Source organism: Anarhichas minor, unplaced genomic scaffold (genome assembly GCF_050575085.1).
Source record: "Anarhichas minor isolate MPS153535 unplaced genomic scaffold, ASM5057508v1 ptg000026l, whole genome shotgun sequence".
Lineage (NCBI taxonomy): Eukaryota > Metazoa > Chordata > Actinopteri > Perciformes > Anarhichadidae > Anarhichas > Anarhichas minor.
The window spans coordinates 4374564-4396136 of record NW_027466472.1 but is presented as its reverse complement, the minus strand read 5'-3'; the positions used below and the strand labels follow the sequence as shown (position 1 = coordinate 4396136).

The 21573-nt window shown below is 43.2% G+C and overlaps 1 protein-coding gene across 1 annotated transcript; it reads right to left on the bottom strand.

Annotated features, from left to right (window-relative positions):
• Positions 1-1251: 1251 nt before the first annotated feature.
• clmpb (CXADR like membrane protein b) lies at positions 1252-20103 on the bottom strand. The gene is made up of 7 exons (XM_076100540.1): positions 20004-20103; positions 14273-14424; positions 9091-9295; positions 6324-6491; positions 4828-4950; positions 4178-4319; positions 1252-1599 (listed from the first exon to the last, which is right to left on the bottom strand). The coding sequence occupies exons 1-7, from the start codon at positions 20101-20103 to the stop codon at positions 1266-1268; spliced, it is 1224 nt and encodes a 407-aa protein (XP_075956655.1). The 3' UTR covers positions 1252-1265.
• Positions 20104-21573: the final 1470 nt, after the last annotated feature.

Genomic DNA, 21573 nt, shown 5'->3' with positions numbered 1-21573 from the left:
ATAATGACCCATTCTAGGGATTGGTGGCACTTCTTAATATGGATGAATGGACATATAGCTGTCTGTCACCATTTACAACCTGTTTAGAGAGAAGAAACACAAGAGAACGGAAGGAAAAGAAAAGAAAAACAAGTCCAGCTGGTCTAATAGATGCTTATCCCTTATATGTAAAGTATTGACACGCTATAGGCCTAATACATACTATTTAATTATTCAGGAAAGATATTCAGTTCCAGAAAAAGATGTCCATAGATGTAGACAGGATGTGGGAGGGGGGGTATCAATTCCACTGATTGGCTCCACTGTCAATGCTACATCCGTGTACCTGAAGTTTCCCCTGCTGATTGGTAAAGCAGATGAGCTGTTTGGGAGCCAGCTGAGTCAGTCTCAAAGACCCGCCTGTGGTTTCTCACGGGTTTTGTTGTGAGAGCACGGAAGACAGAGAGCACTGAGGCAGATGATGTACACGCCGCACACTGTGTCCGTCCACATGGATGGGCACAATCGGCCCGGCCCATGGGAGGCAAAGGGGTTTGTGGTTTCAGAGCGGGTGCTGGAGGCGGCGAGTCGGAGGTGCGGGGTGACATGAATCAGAGAATCACCCCACGCCCCCCCCCCCCCCACCTCCCGGAGAGAGAAAAAAAATCATCATCAGCTGTCTTACGCGCTTGCGTTCTCTTCGTCCTTGTTTCCGTCCCGCTTGTATCCATCTTGTATTGGTCGACAACCAAAAGCTCAACAGCTGTATGACTCCGTTGGTATCTGGCTAAGAATTTGGATCTACTTTATCATTCTGCCTTTACTGTCTCTGGTTTTGTTTTTAACCTCTTTTTCTCCACTGCATGCCGAAACCCTTTGATTTGATAAATAAATAAAAGCTGTACTACTGTAGGGGGCTCCTTCCACCTCGCTGCGCACGGTGCTTCCCTGTGCCTTCCAAAGCCACAAGACGGAACTCAGAAAAAAAAAAAGCTCTGCCTTTAGCGATGAGACACAAACAGCGTTGCATCTTAGGTCATGTTTTTTCTTTTGTTTTGTTGTTTTACGTAATTCAATAGGGGGCAAGCATGTCTTATTTTCCCTTTTTAAGTACGCATTAATTTAAAGTACTTTTGGACTTATAGTATTGATTCTTTTAATTACATCCTTTTAACTAGTTGCATTTCTTTGTTTATGGAAGAGTCTTAGTCTTTGGGTGGGGGCTAGGGGGGCTTGGGCTGGGCTGGGAGTCTCACATGGCTGCAGGAAGTGGTTGGCTTTCAGTCCTACACAGTCTGAAAGGCCTTGGTCTGGGCAGGGACCATGAGGGTTGGGGGTGTGGGCCCAGACGTGTTCCTGGAGTTGTATTTGGGAGTGGCAGGGGGCTCGGGGGTCTTGGGCACCACTGTGGTGTAGGCCGGAGGGGACTGGGGGAAGCCTGGAGGCTGTCCATTTTCCTTGAGAGCCGCTACAGCAGGTGGGCGGGGGCGGTGACCACGCTGGGCGCTGTTGTGCACCATGGACTGGGTGGAGGAGGCACCGGAGCGTGAGCTGCCGGAGCGGGATGAGGAGAGGGAGTTGGGCTTCACTAGCTTGGCCTTGGGAGCCTCCGCATCCTCCCTGTGGTTGGAATACACACACAAAGACACAGCAAACAATGACGACAAAGCTCCATTTATTTTAACTGTACTTCTGACAAGAGAGGGGAGGAAAACACACACACAAACCCACACAATGGACCACACAACAGCTTTACAAAGTACCATTCCCGAACACTATTGTAAGGCTGTATTCACATGGGACCGGTATTATATTGGGACCTCGTGTAATTTATGAGATACCCCCCAGCTTCTGAGTTTTGTGAAAAACATTTGCATGGAATAATGAAATCTGCTGAAATCACTAGTTCCCCAGATACAATATTTGAATGGAGAAAAATAAAGTTTTTGCTGAGAGCACAATGAAAACTTTCCTTTGTAATTATACTTTCATGACACAAGGAGGATAAGAAATGTACAAAATCGCACAGACGAAAAGAAACTGCGTTGCAAAAACAACTTATAATTGCAAGTAACATTAATCACTGAAAATACGATAATATGTGCTGTGATTGTTACTCGGATGGTATTGAAATTACAGAGGATCTTTGCAGTTATTATAAATCACTGTCACCAGGTCACCAGGGTGTGTGGGCTGCTAAGTCAGCAGGTAATATCATCCCATTGATATCAGGCTTATATTCTCTACAGAGAGTCAGAAATAGAAACCTCTCATCTGTGCACTGTTGGCTGCACTGCACCCTCTCAGACTCACCAGAGATGGTTCTAAAAGTCTTGAAAGAAAAAAAAAAGAAGACATTTTTAAACAGCAGGTTCCAAAGCCATACCCGAGAGATGTGCGCTACTAAAGCTGGCGTGGTCTGGTTCAGCACATTAGTGGAGAGGCTCAGACTCTTAACATGGTATAAAAACAGAAAACACTTCATAACATCTACATTATTTACTTAAAGCTGTCCCTCGACCATTGTGCATTATGTATGATGCATGTGCATGTGCATTATGTATTGTTACATCAGTAAATATGCACCTACTCGAATCGGACAGAAAAAAAGAAATACTGTCGCTTTTACAATCATTGGCGGTACACAGGGTCCTCTACTGCACGCAGGCTTCAGAGTGAGGAAGGAACACGAGTGTGATCCCTCAGCTCTGATGCCACACACACACACACACACACACACACACACACACACACACACACACACACACACACACACACACACACACACACACACACACACACACACACACACACACACACACACACACACACACACACACACACACACACACACACTCAAGGTGGGTGTGGAAAGAAGGCCACTTTAAAGATAATCGATGAACACTTGACCTTGTAGTTGCTTTTATTTTTAGACAAACACACACACACACAGACACACACACACACACACACACACACACACACACACACACACACACACACACACACACACACACACACACACACACACACAGGTACACAGCAAACACATTCAAGCATGGGGCTGTTGCTGTTGTCAGTTAGCATTTAGCTTGGCCGCTGCGGTTTAGAGCGGTTTCAGTTGAACTGTTGCTTATGGGGTAACACACACACACAGGTTAACGCACAGCTAAGTGCTAAGATTGGCGCTATTCCTCAACACAAGCCTGCGTTCAGCTGAACTGCAGCTATATATGAATTCAACACGGGTCTTTCAGGGGCACGCTCTGCTAGCATGATACGCGCATGTGCAGCAAATTAAATGTTACTGTATGATTCCCCAGAGACATTTGACTTACTTTTCCAATATATTATTTTTCATTACGTTTTAAAGCAATTGCTGAGCAGAGTCTTAGCCAGTCAGAAAGCACTGTTGCATGGAACAACATATATTTACAGTTACAGTATATGTAGGCTTGTCACATTTTATACTTGTGTATATCAATTATTAATAACCTATATCCCCTTTTTTCCTCCTCTACAGATTTGTACTCAAACTGAGTTCCAATGCAATAGCACACTCAGACATAAAAATGTTTTATTCTCACACTATAATTCTAGGGAATTATTTCAGTCTAGTCTGGGGCAGTGACCTGCATAAAACGGCAAGAGACATTTCGACCTAAAACTTTAATTGTAACATTAACTTCCTCATTTGCCTGCATTGGTTTTTTTATGGCTCACCTGCCAACTTTACATACAGTATGTATATCATACGGTCTACTAAAATTCAGATAGTTCTCATGGTAAGTACGGGTGCTGCAGCACCCACATCTCCAGGTGCATCGCCCCCGGGCCCCAGGTGGCTGAGGTAGCCTATAATTATATTGTTGCAAGATATCTCTTCTCTGTCTCATTACACTGCACACGCTTCCGTCTCCCTCACCTGAGATTCCTTGTTTTTGCATGAGATATTGCATCATGTCATACATGTTTGTCAGATAATCGAAGAATGCAACTGGCCTTAAATGATTGAGGCAGATGAAAGAACACATACAGAAACACATGCGTAAGTACAGTATCTGCACTCATAATCCCACATATCCATACAATTTTAGCGTTGTAGCATGCATTTTAACTCGAACAACTAGTATTTTTAACGAGTACAAAATGGCAAAGAAAAGTGAACCAGTCACGGAAGAAAAGAGGATGTTTGAACCTGATCTCATTTGGAGTCTCCTCCTCCTCGTACTTCTTTTTCTCTTTCTTGCGGAAGACGAGCCAGATGATTAATATGACAATGAGGACACCGAGGGATATTCCCACCACGGCACCCGCTACCATACCTACATCCCTCACATCTGTGAACGTAAGAAGAGGAAGTGATGAGTGATGAGAGATAGAGTCACTTACTGTCACATATTATTCATCGTTCACAAACACTTATGGTCCATGCTCATTCGCTGGAAATATCTCGACAGTCTCTGCATTTGTGCCACAGTGCCCCAACATTCAATTTAACACCTGGGCCATCAAACTGTTTCTGCTGAGCTACGATATGTGTCATTTTCTCCACACCTGACCCCAACCGTCCTGGGCCTCTCAGGAAATGTGTTAGTGTGACAGTGAAGCATAACTGTTGGAGCATAGGTGGTGACCAGTAGCCACCAGTTTAAGTTTAGCGCAGTCCCTATAGTGTTAGAGCACTGGAGGGGAGAATGGGGAGGGGGAGAGTGTGAGGATGGAAAGACAGACAGGGGAATAAATGTATTTCCAGCTGCAGATTTGAAACAATAACCATCAATCAGTGTGGCAGTTTGGTGCGAGGCGAACGCTGCCATCGACTCTCCCTTCCCTCCCAAAACTCACGTTTCATTGTGACCTCAACGGTGCAGTTTTCCTCTCCCACGTCATTGCTTGCCGTGCACCTGTAGACTCCTGTGCTGTCCATGGTGAGATTCCTCAGAGTCACAAGCTCTGGGTTCTTGAGATCTGGGGAATCCAAATAAAAAAAACATTTGTGTCTGCCGTATATTGTTGAGCATTCCTGCATGTTTATCCACATTGTCGGTTACATTTGCAGGACTTGAGAGACAGCTGAAATGTATTTTATGGTTGAAGAAAGAGAGATAGAAGGGAGAAGGGTGAGGGAGAGAGACGCTGATGGAGTGTTGATTTAAGAACGAGGCCCATCACACTGAGGAGGACTTGAGGAGAGTAGCAGGAGCGTGTCTGAGAGAGCGATGGAGCCCAGCAGCCCCATGGGATATCTAGTCATCCCCACCAATGACAACCATGTGATATTACTTTTCACCAGAGCCATAAATAATGGCTACTGACGCTGTGTGTTATCGTCCAATGAAAACTAATTAGACTGAACAGGTGTTGTTTGGTGGAGGTCATTAATTTGAGGGTTTTTGTCTGGGCACGTGCCGTCACAGATGCCAATTGTACACTGGAGGGAAAACTGAGGCAGAGAGAGGTCGGCACCCCGGGGATGTTGATGCCGGTTTAGAGAATACACAGTAGGGAGAGTTGGCCTACCATTAGCTTTTTCTGCTATAAACTGTCTCTGTTGCTATTTAGAGGCGGATATGTCTGGTTATGATCCAAGAAGAATGCCAGAATCCACACCATGTGAATAAAGTGTGCCTCAGGGCTACTACCGAGCCAATGTTTTTTTTTTTTTGGTACAGAACCTAGTGGGAGCTGCCAGAGCAGTTCTGTGTATTACATTTGATTTTCTCCACTTTACACACAATCCAAGAAAACACTCAGTTCCCGGTGACTGCACGCGTGCAGGTATAATTCACTTGAGCCAAGCTGACATTTCAATGTCACGGACATCTTCATCAGATTTCAGTATCAGCTGGGAGCCGTGTGTTTATACAACTCATCCCAACAGAGTACAACTAGAAATCACAGGGCTGTTTTCTGTTTGATTTCCTGGGGAAAAAAAACAAAAACGTTGTATGCATAATGTGGTCTTTTAGCTGATGGAGGAACTGGCACTGGTCTTAAGATAAGAAAGGCATGCAGAATCAGTGGTCTAATTGGGACAATCTGAGCCCATCTAAGTGCCCTTTAGTAAAGAATTGTAACTGCTAATGATCTGGTGAACGAGTTCAGAGAGCCACCAGGAGAATGTCGTTGCAGTGGGCAGACATGGGTGTCAGTGTTCGCAAATGTATGAACATGAAGTTGGGAGGAGACGAAGGAAAGGCAGCGTGCTCAGCAAAAGACTTCCTTGGATGAATGCAGGCTATAAAAATCACTACTATGAACATGAATCTTGGAAGCATTTCTCTGCAGAGGGCTTGAATGATGAATCAGCACGTCAGTGTAGTGCCAATTATTTTCCTTACCTATCAGTGCCAGGTTTGGCAACTTGCCCAGACTCTTGCCTTTGTCCAGGACTCGCTCCCACTTGTAGTTGATGGGGTCAGAACCATCGCTGGACTTGCAGCTCAGCTTGACGTCACTGCCCTCCAGGAGTTTGCCATCCATCCAGCACCTCGGCTTGGAAGGTTTGACTGTGAGAACGCATGGGCATCAGAGACAGTTTAATACAAATGTGCTTTGTCACATTGGTACATATATAGTTATACTTTTGAGTTTTGCATTCAATTTGAATCATTTAGATGCTTTACACCTATAGTGATGTAACAGAGCAAAGTGACCGAACAAGCAAACACAGTTAAGAAAAGTACATATTTTAAATGTCAGTATGTGTAGTTTGAAATAAAACAAATAACAAAAAAATATGGCAAATAAATTCATCTAAATTTACATACTAATAATGTAATTTGTGGATATGTAATCATTTAATTAGCCAGAGATAAAAAAAAAAAAAAAACTAGGATTAATTTGTAGCAGCATCAAAACAGGCATTGTAGTTGTTCTCCTGACAATGAATGAGACTGGCCTGTGTGATTGTATGGGAATATAGACACCTTTCCTAATTTGGAACTGTTATTGCTATCATAAAATAAAGCTTAAAAGTTCAAACAAATATTCTTTGAGTTTACAAGATACATCTTCTATTCATTGTCAGTGGTTAGGCTTGTGACGCTATTACTCTCCAAGTGTCTATGAAGTATAGGTTATAATGGATTATCTATTTAAATAAAAGTTATTCCACAATGTAAAGCCGCATATTAAAACAACACATAAAATGAAGTGACCTAATAAAAACAAAAATGACTTTTTTACGTTGCACAAAGTTGAAATGTTTAACATACATTCTACACTTTATTAGAATATGTCTTTTTCCAATTCTAATAAGGGGTTAATCTAGCATCGCAGTCATTTCTCCGTGCTGGTGACACATGCAGAAAAACAACAGTCCCATAAGGGAATGAATCAATGTGACCCCAAAGCTGGCTGTGGACCCCTGTGGTGATATGTTCTCCACAGGTCAAAGGGTTTTGGTCATAGTCCAGTAGCTAGGAGGCACAGTACAGTATAGCTGGTGCCTGCTAAACCCTGTGCAGCTGCTCTGTTTAGATACACGCTGAGAGACACTGCACCGCCATAAAAGCGAGAAAACAGCACACGGTTTTCTCCCTCCCAAGTGATGTATTTTTAGATCAGTGGTGAGCTATTTTTAAACAGCTATTTTGTGTTTTTGTCATGCTGTCATAATAGAGATGTTGACTTTTGTGTATTTACCGTTGCAGCATAAGTAACTCTGTAATGCTGAAATGTAGAGAGTTGGTAGTGAACGGCACACACAGCCTGATAGCTTATGTGCCTTTGTCCGTCCAACCCTCTTTTCCTCCATCCCGTCCTCATCCGTGTGTGCATGTCACAGCTTTGTCAGGGTCAGTTAGGCCTAACTGCAGCACGAAACAGCCACAGACACACACACACACACACACACACAAATACAAACACACCTATGTTTGTCCACACACACAAAATACAAACACACTCAAACACACTCAATCAAAACTTCTGCACATGCAACCGGACACACTTCTGTAACAAGAACGGTGCACGCATCCAGGCGTTACCGCGCAAGCTCGCAGGTGGACACAAACACAGCCACCGGAGGCACGCATAAACCCCGGCGTGCACGTAAATACACTCACACGCCGTCTCATGCCAAGCCGGCTACCAGCTTGGTTGCCAAGCTATTATCTTAGCGTGGGCAGCGGGAGAAAAAATGCAAATGTTCGTCCCTCTCAAAATCGAAAGTGTCACCGCGAAGCTGAGGGCAATTTGTAAAAACCGAGGCACTAACTCACTGAAATGTCTTTATGGAAGAGAGAGGAGAGCGAGTGCGAGAGGATTAACAGACTGTTCCATTAGAAAACCAATAACCGCGGGTTGAACTAATCTCCCATGATGTTTTAATAAATCGCCTGCTTTTCTGACATTGAGAACGCTCTTGCTCCTCCCGCTGGACTTTGTGGCAGGCTTTTGTGGTGCAGCCGCTCCCCTTTTGCTGTCTCCTTCAGAGTTGTTTAGCTATTTGAGATACTCAGGGAGAGACACATATTGCCACTGCGCTAGTTGTAAAGCTAAGCCATTTAGATCCATCTCTACATTGGGCAAATGAGGGAAACAAAAAGGCAAAAGAAGAGGATACAATGTAGGGACCAAAACAGGCTTTTCTATAGTTGCAAGAGCTAAGACATGACTTGTACAAATACTTTTCCCAAGTTGCTTATCAGTGGTTACATTGGTGACAGATTCATTTTTTTCGACTACTAAATTTCACTTCGGGAAGTACCTCAAACTTAGAGCAGGGTCTGTTTTCTCATCGATCACATAGAGGACATGTATTCGCCTGTGCCACATGAAGCATTTATCTGGATGCCTGTCCATGTAACTCAGACCCTAACATAATCAATCATGCTCTTCCAGACCCAGTCTCATGTCTCTGGTCTCACCTCATCAACAAACCAATCCAAACAAACCCAAACAGCATGAGCAAAATCAAATCACACTGTCTGAATCAAATAGAATCATTAGGACAGTCAGCATGACGGAGGAAATGTGCCAGGCTAATGATCCAATGACTAGGTCTTCTGTGTGTGTGCGTGTGTGTATATTTATGTATAAATGGGTTTGGGTCTCTTCATGACCTGAGTGTGTGTCTATTACAATGTGTCTGACAACACTCACCCAGCACAATGAGGTTGACCTGGCTCCAGTGGTACTTTCCCCCGGTCTTGACTTTACAATAGTATTCCCCAGAGTCGGTCAGCAGCAGGTCACTGATCAGCAGGGAGGCGTCTCCACCCAGGTACTCCCCAGCGAAGGACAGCCGGCTGGCCTCGCTGCCCGTCGCCTCATTGGTGTACACCTGGCCCCCAAAGAATGTAATGATCTGTGTACACCGGAGAGAAGAACATCAGAGAAACATTTTATCATTGTTCTGTATTCACTGATTATTCTGATTAAATACAAAACTCTCTTGTGTGACAAGCTTCCAACGCCTTCTTCTGCATTAGTGACGGTAAACTAGCAGTTCGCTTTTGGTGATGTCAGTATTCATCTAATTAATGCAACCAATCCCCTAAATAAGGCTTTCATATTACTTAAAAACACGGTGGGATAATTTACTGTAATGTCTATGTCCCAACAGTAATACCCTTGGTATATTTGACTGGTAGCCTGCCATCAACATTTACGATTACATAACTCTAATGATGGTGCACGTACAGCTCAAATGTATCCACCTAGTCCCTCACTGGGTGAACAGTGTTGAGAAAATACCAGCACTCATGGGTAACATTGCTAACAATCACTTTTTAATTAACACTTGGGAAATAATATTTTACAAATGAACGCGTTTGCTGGAAAGCCAGTATCCTGCCAGTGTTCATTTAGCTGATTATCTGTGAGCGCTGTTATCTCCTTATGCGCTTTCTACGAGTCGGAGCTGTCAAATTGACCAAATAAAAATCTATTCTGGTGCTGAGATAAAAGATTAAAGTATCCACAGTGGCACTGATGGGATGTTAGCGCTCTGGCTAAAATAAAAGGATTGAAAACTTAACAAATGTCCCACAACCCTCTAAAAAACAACACATGCTAGGATACTATATATCCAAAGTACATAGTACTTATATACAAGGTACATGTATTTTTTAACATGGGAAATTTAAAAAACAAAACACATACTGAACAGATTTACAATTATTTCAGTCCGCCGCAAATAAATTCTTTTGTTTTTATGATGTGATACTGTTATCTTGCAATTGGTTGCCAAAGTTCTGCAGTGTGGCATAAACTGCCATTAACCATTAAAGCGTATAGTGCTCGCTGCATCAAAACATTTGCATATATTAGCATGTTGGCTTGCTGGCCTGCGTCATGACCCGGGGTGCCTCTGGATCACACATTTAATGTTCACAGTGAACAGCTATTGAGTATCGCAGTCAGTATTGTATTTAAGTCGGGACTGTTTGTTTGTATGTGTGTGTGTGTGTACCTCACACATACAGGGTACATACAAACATACGTACAGTATGTGTGTGTGTGTATATTTAGATTCAGATGCATAATCTGTATAGGTAAGTCTTTATGCGATTTATATATTTTTTCTGTATCATTTGCTTTTCAGAGAACTTTTGCATTTGTCTAAATCACAAATCAGATAAAATACAAAACACAAAAGAAACAATGATCAGATGAAGTGCATCTTTATCAGAACTTTGAAACAAACTAAAAGTAGGCTGGAACAGACAAAGTTGTTTGTGTTACAGTTTGTGATTTTTCATTTTTTCTTTTTACATGTATTTTTAGCACACGGTTCAATGATGTTTGCAAAAACTTGGTCTTCAAAGAAAAAATCGGATGATTTGAAACTTCACTGCAGACATCTAACATCTGTAAACCTGAACTGGAAAGCTTTCATTTTCTCATCTCTGCCTATTTATGTCTTTGTATGGCTTATTTCTATATACTCTCCTTGTTTCTCTTTCCCTCTCTCTCTCTCTCTCTCTCTCTCTCTCTCTCTCTCTCTCTCTCTCTCTCTCTCTCTCTCTCTCTCTCTATTTGCCTCTCTTTCTCTCCATCCACATCCACAAACACAAACAAACACAGCTGTCACAGTGGCCTATTACTCAGGGCAAGTGAGAGCCTGCAGATGGGGACTGCTAAATGCCGGTGCCACAGTGCATCAGGGCCTAAGACACAGGGGTACCTGCTGTGATCACAGGTGACGACTGGCCATTTACACACACACACACACACATGCACAGACCTACACACACAAAGTAGCTTCTGAGCAAATGTAGAGTAGAAACACACTATGAATGCAAACAGTGTCACAGCTACAGGCACAGAGCGACATGGCCCTGTCACCTACACAAAGTGGGACATATTTTAAAAAAAGCACCTGCCTATGGGCACACTTCAGCTGCCTTCATGAACTCATTTATTACTCACATGAGTATGGACCGCACTACAAGTGGATATGTGTATTCATGCTCCTGGTTATGTCTGGGTGTCCTCTGAACACTTACTTATGACAGCAAGAGAGAGATAGTGAAAGTGCCAGTGAGTGTGAGGAATTTAAGAAGAATTTAGAAAATGGCCACAGGCTGTTGGCATAGTTTGCAATTAAAATGAGGTGGTTTGTTTGTTGTTTGTTGTTTTCTTTTAACAAATAGGAGTCATTAGATGAAATATACTGAGAGTAACAGAACCTCGTCTTTGCCTGGACTGTGTGCTTTTGGTAAAAATATCAGTTCTTCATTTTTTATGTATCTTATTTCTATATCATACATGATACTTTGTTCAAACAGATGATAGCTATTCACCTAATTTCTGATAAAGGAGGAATTGTTGAGGAATATTGGGACCAGATTTCACACAAACCAATAGTTTTTTGTTAACATTCAAACATTCAAGGCACTTACGTTTTGTTTTAAAACTGTCATTCATTATGTGTTTAATTATCCTCGTAAATGATATATATATATTTATTGAATAGTAGAAAAAATACAGAAGGAAATACAGAAAAATACATATTCTGCATTATTGCTGTTGTTGGAGACCCTCGCCTCTCCACCTTCTATTTCATGAAAATGTATCAGCTCAGTGGGCCACAATTGTCCTGGTAATGAATGCCAATAAAGTAGACCTATGTTCAAAATGGTGTACTGTATGGGCAGCAATTTTGCATTTTGTCGCTTTGAAAATCAACAGCAACCCTAGTATTACAGTGCTGCTAGTGTTTTCCAAAAAAAGGATGATGATTTGTGAAACGTGGAGAATTTCCGCTTTAAGCAGCTTACTTTCATTGTTTTACATTTTTTGGAAAATTACATTTTTCCAGGTCTGTGCCACTGCTGTTGCTATGGGAATACCCAGTGTTGAGGGTGACTATAGTTGCAGGTCAGCACAGTGAGAATCTGAGGGGCCACTTTATTAGAAGCTAGTAAGTTCTAATAAGATGTAAGATGAACGTCGGTGAGACGTCTCTCGCCCCTCCGTGTCCTTAACACATGTAACCTGTACATTAGCTAACAGAGGCTAAATGTTGACAAGATGCTCTTTCCCTCTCAACACGGCCCTCCAGCAGAACAAAAGAATGATTTATTCATTCAGCTACAGGCGCAGTCTCTTTCCTAATCAAATTTTCAGACGTTTGATTTTAATTAATGGCGCCTTCAATGTTATCGTCCCATTAAATATTCATCGCAATGTGGCAGCCCCCCTCTGAATCATCAAAGCATAATAATTGTTTTCCCCTTTCTTTCATTCCTAGCCCCTCGGTTTCCCGCTCCACACTCTCTTCTTCTTTCCTTTCTCATATTTCCCTGTGCTAACCAACACATCAGCCCATGAACGAACGACTTCGAAAGAGAAAGGAAATCTCTTTCTTCCGACAGGAAGATGTTGAGATTTGACGCTCTGTCTATCATCAGATACTACGCTCAATTTGGGTGAAGAAAGGCAATAATTCAAAACCACTGAAACTATACCAAAAATGTCTCAAGAGGCTGTGAGACACAAAAGCAAGTCACGGCTCTTTAAAGACTTTCAGCAAGGTGATGATTTATTTAGGACAGAATAGTTGTACTGTCATGGTCTTGAATCAGCTGCCATCTATGTTTTGTACTCAAAACATCTATATGTTTTGAGTTTTTCTCTAGCTTTCAGGCGGACACACAGCAAAGGAAAACCAACGAAATGCCACTAGTGTATTGTAATAACATAAATCATGTATTTGGAATTCAAGTTGTTTTATTTGACTTAAGCAAACAATGTAAAAGACAGAGAGCATGTAAACAGATGCTTAATATGCCCAGAGGTAATTCAAACTCATGATGTGAAGCCTTGAAAGTCACTGGGTAAAAACAAGTGGGCCTATAATAACTTGAAAAGAAAACAGGAGCACTTCAGAGTGACAGATATGCAGCGCACACTGTCTTTCTTTCATGAGCTGACGTTTTCGGAAACAACAAAATGCCCTCGGTGGAGCTCGAGGGAGTGTGTGAGCGGTCTCACGTCAGTTGCGTGTTGGTCAGGCAGGGTACAGAAACATCTCCAGAGAACCTGGAGTCGCCACTGAAGCTGTTTTAGGGAGAAATACTGCAGTAACGCTGCTCCGTCTGTTAGCTAACTTTAGCTTGAGTTAGCGGTTTCTGGCTAGCTTACAACGTTCCAGTTCTTTAGGTCGCTACCGAGCTAACAGCCACACATCAGATGGAAAGAGATGCAAACATCATTAGGACTGTTTCTGTGTTAGGTGTAAGGAACTTTGCGGTCACATTTAAAAAAGAAAATAAAAGCTCATTGAAAATTGTGTCCAAGTTGTTTTCATTTTTGTGTCTTTAATGCTGTAGAAAAAGGGTCCAAGGTTAGAACTACAAAATCAGCTGGGGAACATTCTGGGCATGATTGTTCCTTTGTGAAAGGTACTAAAACTTGAAGTGCCACAGTAACTTTGGGCATTGAGTTAATGGGCAGCTATTATGGCTCCTTTTGTAAATCCATCAGCGTGACTCGAAAGGAGGAAAGATAGAAGGTAGATAAAAAAAGTGGATGTATGAAAGTAGAGAAAGGAGGAGAAGATATACAGTATGTCAGCTAGAAAAAATACAGCAGTAGTAGAGGTCTGTAGTAGAGGTCTGTAGAGGTCTGCGTTTTAGCGCAAATGTTGTTTTGTTTATGTTCGGACACTTTTTACCCCCGAAGAGGACACAGTTCAGGCTGCTCCTTTTGGCAATGAACAGTTAAAGAAGCATTACCTTTTTTTGTAAGTTTTACTTTGCAGCACTTCCAAGGGACTCGTTTCAATGAATGTCTTAAAATCTCACAAAAACAGGAAGAAAAGGGAATCTTAACTCACCACTTTCTGTTTGGAGTTTGGTTTCTGCAGGAGCCACTCGATGTCGAGAGAGCTGGATGATGGGAACTGGTGGTGGCACGGTAAGGTGGCATTGTCCCCGACGACCTTCTTCATCTCAGTCTGGGCACCCACTGACAGCAGGCTGAATAGAACTGAGGAGGAGAGAGGTAGGGAGGGGGAGGTAGAGAGATGTCAGATGGGGACACATGCTCGATCCAAACTTGAGACAAGAGGCAGATGCTGCAGATAGGAAGCAAAACCATGCCGATGGAGGAAATTGAGACGGAAGGCGCAGCAAGAGATATGACCCAGAATCCCAATCACTATCTGACAGATGCTGAGATACGTCAGACCCGGATGCTGAAGAGAGAGGATTCTTTTTTTACAGGAAATTAAGTTTGGCACAGGAGGTCAGAGAGAAGTATTATGATGATCTTTTTTGTTAAACCCTTTTGACAAGGGCAGTCAAAGAACACTTTTCTCTTCACATCAACAGCTCTGAGCAATTGTGGCCTGGGAAGGGAAGGTACACAGCTAAAACTGATGGGATATAGTGATTGAGTCCCTCTGTCTTACTAACAGTTTACAACCTAGTCCTGCTTACTTTCCTATTATCAAAATGTAATTGAGATCGGACACTGTCCACAAATGGAACATGCAATCTTACAGCAGTAACACGCGTACCGAAAATTCCCAAGTTTACTCAGTGAAGATCTTGTGGCTGCAATGAAAAGTTGCAATAATTATGATTGTGTGCACAAGCGAGTGACTCGGGCACCGTCCAGACTGTCAGGGCCTGTGTCTCAGTGGGGGAGCAGCGAGGCTAATTTATTGGAGGATGCAGGACAGCCCTGCGGGCTTGAGTGGAATTAGCCAGAGGCGTCAGGGAGGTTTGTTGGAAGCTGAAACTATGGATGGTGCCGGTGTGTGTTTTTGTGTGCGTCCAGAGGGGGTGGGGCACTGCTGAGATATTCGACTCATTCCACCTGGTAGAAAGACTTTACGATACTGCAGAGCGCCACTGAGCTTACACACTCAAATGTGACGGATATTTTTGGCTCAACATCATTTAACTTAACTACCGGTCTTTAATTTGATTGCCGAACGAGCCAATAGCTCCTGGGGATTCTGAGCGTGTAAATATAGTTACATCTCCTTTTCATTATCATGCTGCTTAACAGCACGGAGGTTCAATATTTCCCCCTGTTTGCACAGACTAAATAAACATCATGGCGTGGAACACGTATTTAAAGAAAAAAACAAAACGGTACTGTAAATTAACAGGTGTTGTGTTTGCGGTGGAGTGATTCAACCCAGAGCCACTCTTTTAAATAATCCCTTTGTGCTCAACAGACACAGTCACATGCTGTCAAATGTTCCACAGGAGGCCAAATGTGGCCTGCGAATGCATCAGCATTCACTGGGCGCCTGTCCACTTGTTCACTGGTCCACCCTCACAGGAGCCAACACCCTGTCCCATAAGTGATCTCTGGGCCAATGAAAATGTCAGCTCTGTGCTGTGAAACCAATGAGTCAGTGCTGACGCAGGACACAGAGGAGTAGCCTCACACAAACCACCTCTTCCGAGGGAGCTTCAGTCATACGGATGACATCATGTGGATTTCAGCAGTTATTCAAGTTTTGTTTAAGCTCCGTTTTCACTTTGTGAGGCTTCCGCCATAAGCCCGAGCTCCCCACTGTCAATCAAGTGTAAGGTTTCCAATTGCCATTCGCTAGTTGGACAGAGAAAGGCCATTTCATGGTTGAGTGTTTGTGTGTCCATTTGTCAGCCAGAGAGTGACAATACACATTGCTGAGGTCCTTGTACTCTGTTGGACCACCTGTTCAGTTCAGGTCATTAGTCAGCAGAAAAATAAGTGCCACCCCTTCGAACAGCGGAACTCCAGGACCCTGAAGGTATCCCCGTTTATGACTTTTTAATGAAGCATTTGCAGGGTCATTCATCTTGTGGGCTCCCCACCGATATCAGTTTCGATGTCAGAAAAGAGAGAGTTTTGCAGTGAAAAGATTATCCAAGAGGGAGAATGGTCCTATTGTGTGTGTGCAGTTGGTTGGACTTAATGGTGCAAGTTAATGCTTGATGGTGGTATTGAGGTCTGCTGGGAGACCTGTGCCCACTGTCTCCCCTCAGCTCCTCAGGCTAACCTCTATAATCAGGGGCTCCCACAACCATCAGCAGCACCCGGCTGAACCCAGCACCGTGTGGCAGGCCTGATAAGAGCTCCCTGGCTCTTCTCTCACCTTCCACCTTCTACTTAACTTCTCACCGCTTCAACTGTAGGCTCTGTAAATGGAAGAGTTTACCTGAAGGATAGATAGGGCCAGGGTGACCGCTGAAAGCGGGGCGTTGCAATCTTTTTTCCGCACAAAGTACTAGACTTTCCACAACCTCACTTTAGATTGACCTTCAAACAATGACTGGGGCCAGCTCACACACTTTGGAATTGCTGGTGTCGAAAATGATTTGATTACCATAAATTGTACGTATTGTATTTCACAGAAAAGAAATAAACAGCAAATGTGCTGTACCTATGACGGAAAGAAAACTGTCTTCGTTTTTGCCATAAAGAGTTGGCAAACAAATCCAAATTGGTATTGGTTGGTATACAGTCGCTGCTCCCCACATTCCCACCTACTAATGGTCTTGTAGAGGGGCTTTTGTACTGTGGAATGGATGACACAGAGGTCCCAAAATAAGCTCGCCTTGGTGTGCCTTTGCATTTGGATTGGCCTCATTTACCGTTTGCACAGCTGGGACGGTTGGACAGCAAGACCCCATCATTTGTGTCAACATTAACTATGAGACAAAACAGGATTCATTGCTGTGGCAGCTATGCACACACAGTCGGAAAAATTGTTTGGTCAGTTATGTTTGGGTTGATGACCTTGGTTTTCAATTTGCAGCGAGGTGACCTAGAAAGAATAAAACCTGTGAGACATATTAAACCGAGATAAACCTCCCGGTCAGGGTGCTGTTCATGCATTCACATGTCTTTATGAGATTCCATAAGGACGTGGGAAAGGCCGTCTAAATAAATGGCCATCTTGAGGGAGAGATAAATATGGAGAGGACTTGTGATATGATAGCTCGCACGTTATTCCAGGCCATGCCCTCCATCCCTCTTTCTCTGTCATTGTGTCGGCTTTTCTCAGCTCAGTTTGGCTCAACTTCATGCTTTCATTTCTGGCGAGGTTCAATCTTTATTCGAAGAAAGAAAGGAAAGAAGCATATCATAATTAACAAAAGCAAGCGGAGGCTAACAACAGAGATTTGGAGAGAGAGAGAGAGAGAGAGAGAGAGAGAGAGAGAGAGAGAGAGAGAGAGAGAGAGAGAGAGAGAGAGAGAGAACTACAGACACATTTTACAAAGGGAGAGAGTGAGAGGCTCTGGTGAAATATGGAGGAACCCATTTCTATGAAAAAGCCCTAGGGGGAGTTGTGCTCCAGTAAATCCGCCTTACAGAGCCCTGCAATCTTGTTATAGTGTGGCCAGTGAGACGGACAGACAGGCAAACAAGGCAGGCCTGGATCTTTCACACTGCCCAAAGTCAAGCCCCATATCCCTTCAGTCAGCACTTTGGCCTGGCTGGGGCCTTTGCTATGTCCAAAGCTTGTGACCTCTGGTACTCAAACACAGCAGATCAGAGAAGGGAGAGGGACAGCGAGAGATGGGGGGGGGGGGGAGTGAAAGGACAGGGGAAAATAGGTTGAGGGAGGGGTGGAGGGATGGTGCAATGCCTTATTTTGAGCACTTACTGTAAGTCAGTGGTGTGGAGGATGGATTATACCATCACAAAGGTGGTTTTAGACACAGGTTAGCAGATGCACAATAGGGGGAAAAGACTGGAGGTACCGCTGTTTTATTACTCCTGAGAATTTCCTATTGTGTGCATTCACGCTGCTTTTTCGTGTTCAGAATACATGTGTGCACACCTACATTTTCTGTACGTGCGTGACTGCTGTTGTGTATGATGCGTGCATTATGTGAACACATGCTGCATAGCAGAGATGAGAGGGACTATCTTTTGCCGACAGTAAATAGCGCCTCAGCGCACAAACCTTCAAGTCACATTTGAGTAACGTGTACAGCCTCACTGCAGCAGGCGGAGGTAACATTCATCTCACTGCCAATATGTAAAAGGACTGCTTATCTTCTGCCAAATACAGGTTTATCAAGGTCAAGGAACGGGGTTTAATGCAGGAGAGAGAGAAAACTGTTTGGGCTATGACCTCCATATAAATTCTCTAAAACATAGCACTTTATGCATGTAACTAAAGTCCTACAAGGCAAATATGAATACAATTCCTCCATTCTTATTGCTGACATGAAGCTAGTTTTTAGCTGAATAGGGGACATGCTGAGAGGAGCATGGGGCTGATGAGACAACAGTGAAATACTCACAGCTCAGCATGTTGCTTAAAAGGCTGTGTGTCTGCGCCGCACCAATAGCACAGCAATCCTGTGTGACCTGAATTGGCTATGAAATGCCAAACATATATGCCGTATACCACCAATGAAGAAAAGAGATTCACAGATAGTGCATGTAGGTTACATCTTGCCCTCTTCTCTTTCCTGATATCTTCGGGGATTTCGAGACAGACCCGCTCAAAAAAAATCTTCAGATGTCTCAAAAGACAAGAGGCCGCCTCCAGTTGAGTGCCTACAAAAACAACCCCCTCTGTGAGAGAGTCCTTTACTCATACAGCCACAGCTCGCTTTTTAATTACAGCTTCTTAAGGGGTAAGTCTCTTTAAATGTACCAAGTTATCATGCCCTATTAAAACACATGTTTTGCATATGGCACACTACACTAGTCTCCTTTTAGTTTCAAGGTCCAACTCGAATATATTGCTCCCGTGAAAATCAAAGGGGCTGTTTTTTCCCCTGACTGGAGGCTGACTCTTTGAAGGGATAAAATCCCATAATCCTCCTCGCCTCACACCCGGCGACCGACGCTCCCTTCTGCTGACACAGAGCTTTTGTTGGCAACACTTTTACAATAAGGTACATAGAGTCATTACCACGGAACGAGTAAGGAACAAATAAGAGCTAACTGCTAATTAGCAATAGCTTACAATTTCCGGAATAACTCCTTCTACTTCTCTCATCTCTCGAATGTTATCGTGCCACGCTCATGTGAGAATTGTACAAGAAACGTATCATTGCTTCACCAATATCTAACCGCGACTTGTTTTTGTCTCCTCAAGGGGAACACAGTATTTCCACCTGACAAGCAGCTCCTATTTATTGATGAATGACACCACTCAGAGCTAGGTAGCTTACTAGTAAACATTATGTAAAGTAATTATGAAGTAATGATCAATTTCTTACAAAAACTAATAACGAGGCACCAACTTTTCTTGGCTAGATTAAAAATAGCACAGTGTCACCCTTTTATATCCATTATTTGTAGCACCATGAGGGCTACATGAGGACCGAGTCATCTGGAGCTTGAAAACATCTAAAAGTGAAGGGCTTCCTGTTCATGTTCGTCTTTTGACGAGGGGGTTTGAAAGAAGTCTGGCTGGAGCAGTAATGGATGGGCTTGAGGTAGAAAAGAAGGCATGGAATCATTTCCACCATAATCCTTTGAACTTGGAGGGGGGGAGGCGGATGGTAAAATAGAGGGAGGACCAGTGGCTATAGGGAAAAGGGAGATGAAATACCACCGAGGTCTGAATAATGTAAGGCCTTGTGGTAAATGTTCACCTTGTACTGCTCTTATTGCCTTCATTAGCATCCCTTTCATGGCCCCGTCACTGCTGTCACGTCGAGCAGTAGGGACGCCGTCCCGCTGACAGATCCCCATAATAGATCCAAAATTAGTTTCGCGACAAGCACTTTTAATTCCCTCAACGCATTCTGCATTTTCTCCCAGCAAAATAGGGAAGCATGGAGGAGATGGGGAGAAAAGCTAATTACACCATTCCCAGAGGGAGGGAGAGTCAGTGAAACCTGCTTACAGTGCTTTTATCAACGCTGCATCTGGTGGCTCCACCCACACTCATGGGTGTAGCTGTCCAACATGCTCCAGTTACTCCATAAATCTGGTTTTAGAGTCCAAAGAGCACAGAGCTTTTACCAACTTTGTACGTAAGTTTACTGTGCTGAGTTTGGGTTGGTCTCCAAACAAACAAACACGTACACATATATTAAAATCAAAAGAGAACACTAAGACACTACACAGTATTGTGAGCAGCCTGACTTGTAATTCTTTCCACCTCATGCAGCTTTTGTTAATGTTGACACATGACCAAGTGGAAAGAGTGGCATGCAAGAGACTTAAAACTTCTGTCTCTAGCAACAAGGAAACAGTGATTGTCATTGGCTGGAAGTTTTTTTTTTGTTTTTCTATTTTAAATGAAAAAAACAATTTATCATTTTGGAAAGGATGGTCCCCATTTAAAATGTTAATTACAGCAATGCATCTTAGAGACTTCAGCCTGACTTGCAAATAATCTGCAGAAGCTTGTGTGGTGTTAAACCGTTTACAGGGTTACATTCGGCTTAAAAAAAACCACCAGTATTCGAGACATTTTTCGTCCCTTTAAATGTGTTCAGACTGAACAAGGTCCGAATGTCAAATGGTCTGTTTTGCACCAGATAACACGCTTCAGTTAAATGGGGCTTGGACAGCGACCTCTCCATTTTGCTGCAGCAACAGCTCCTCCCAACATCTGGCAAAGAAAGCCTAAACAGACCAGCATGTGTGCACATTCACTTAGTTCTGCTTGAGCATCTCCAAATCTGAGACTATATAGAAGAGAGGGGAGAGTTTAATGTCTTGTAGAAACTTATATCACCAAGGTTACTGAAGCTGTCTGTGGCTGTGGGCTCCCTGCAGCTCGTGCACACAATCTTGAACAAACCTGCTGTCTCCCCACGGAGAAAACACATTAGAGTGAATCCTTTGGCATATTGAGATATGCACAAAAAGTGCTTCATATTTTTTTTCTGCTGCTGCCATCAACATTTTGCTGACACTCATTTTCACTAGCACGTGTCTAAGACTGAAGAAAAAACAACTGGTCTCAAAGTGGAAAGTCAGCAATTTGGGCAATCAAAAGAAAACAACTCCAAATCCAGTTCGAGAAATTATATTTGCTTTGACAGAAATCAAATTTGGTCTCCCTCACAAAGAAAACTTTTGCATTCCTGCACTGAAAACGTTCATGTTCCTCCGTATTCAACAAGGCATTGTCCCAGGGCAAAGCTTATTCCTTGGTCTGCGTGGCATTAAGGTATTTTTGTTGGCAGGGCTTTGTGAATAAGAGCTCTG

Excerpts from the sequence above, each read along its gene's own strand:
- clmpb (XM_076100540.1), bottom strand. The coding sequence starts at position 20,103 with ATGGGGATCTGTCAGCGGGACGGCGTCCCTACTGCTCGACGTGACAGC. Across the intron at positions 6,492-9,090 it reads GGTCAACCTCATTGTGCTGG|TCAAACCTTCCAAGCCGAGG; the intron begins GTGAGTGTTGTC and ends GCGTTCTCACAG. Across the intron at positions 1,600-4,177 it reads GAGACTCCAAATGAGATCAG|GGAGGATGCGGAGGCTCCCA; the intron begins GTTCAAACATCC and ends TTCCAACCACAG.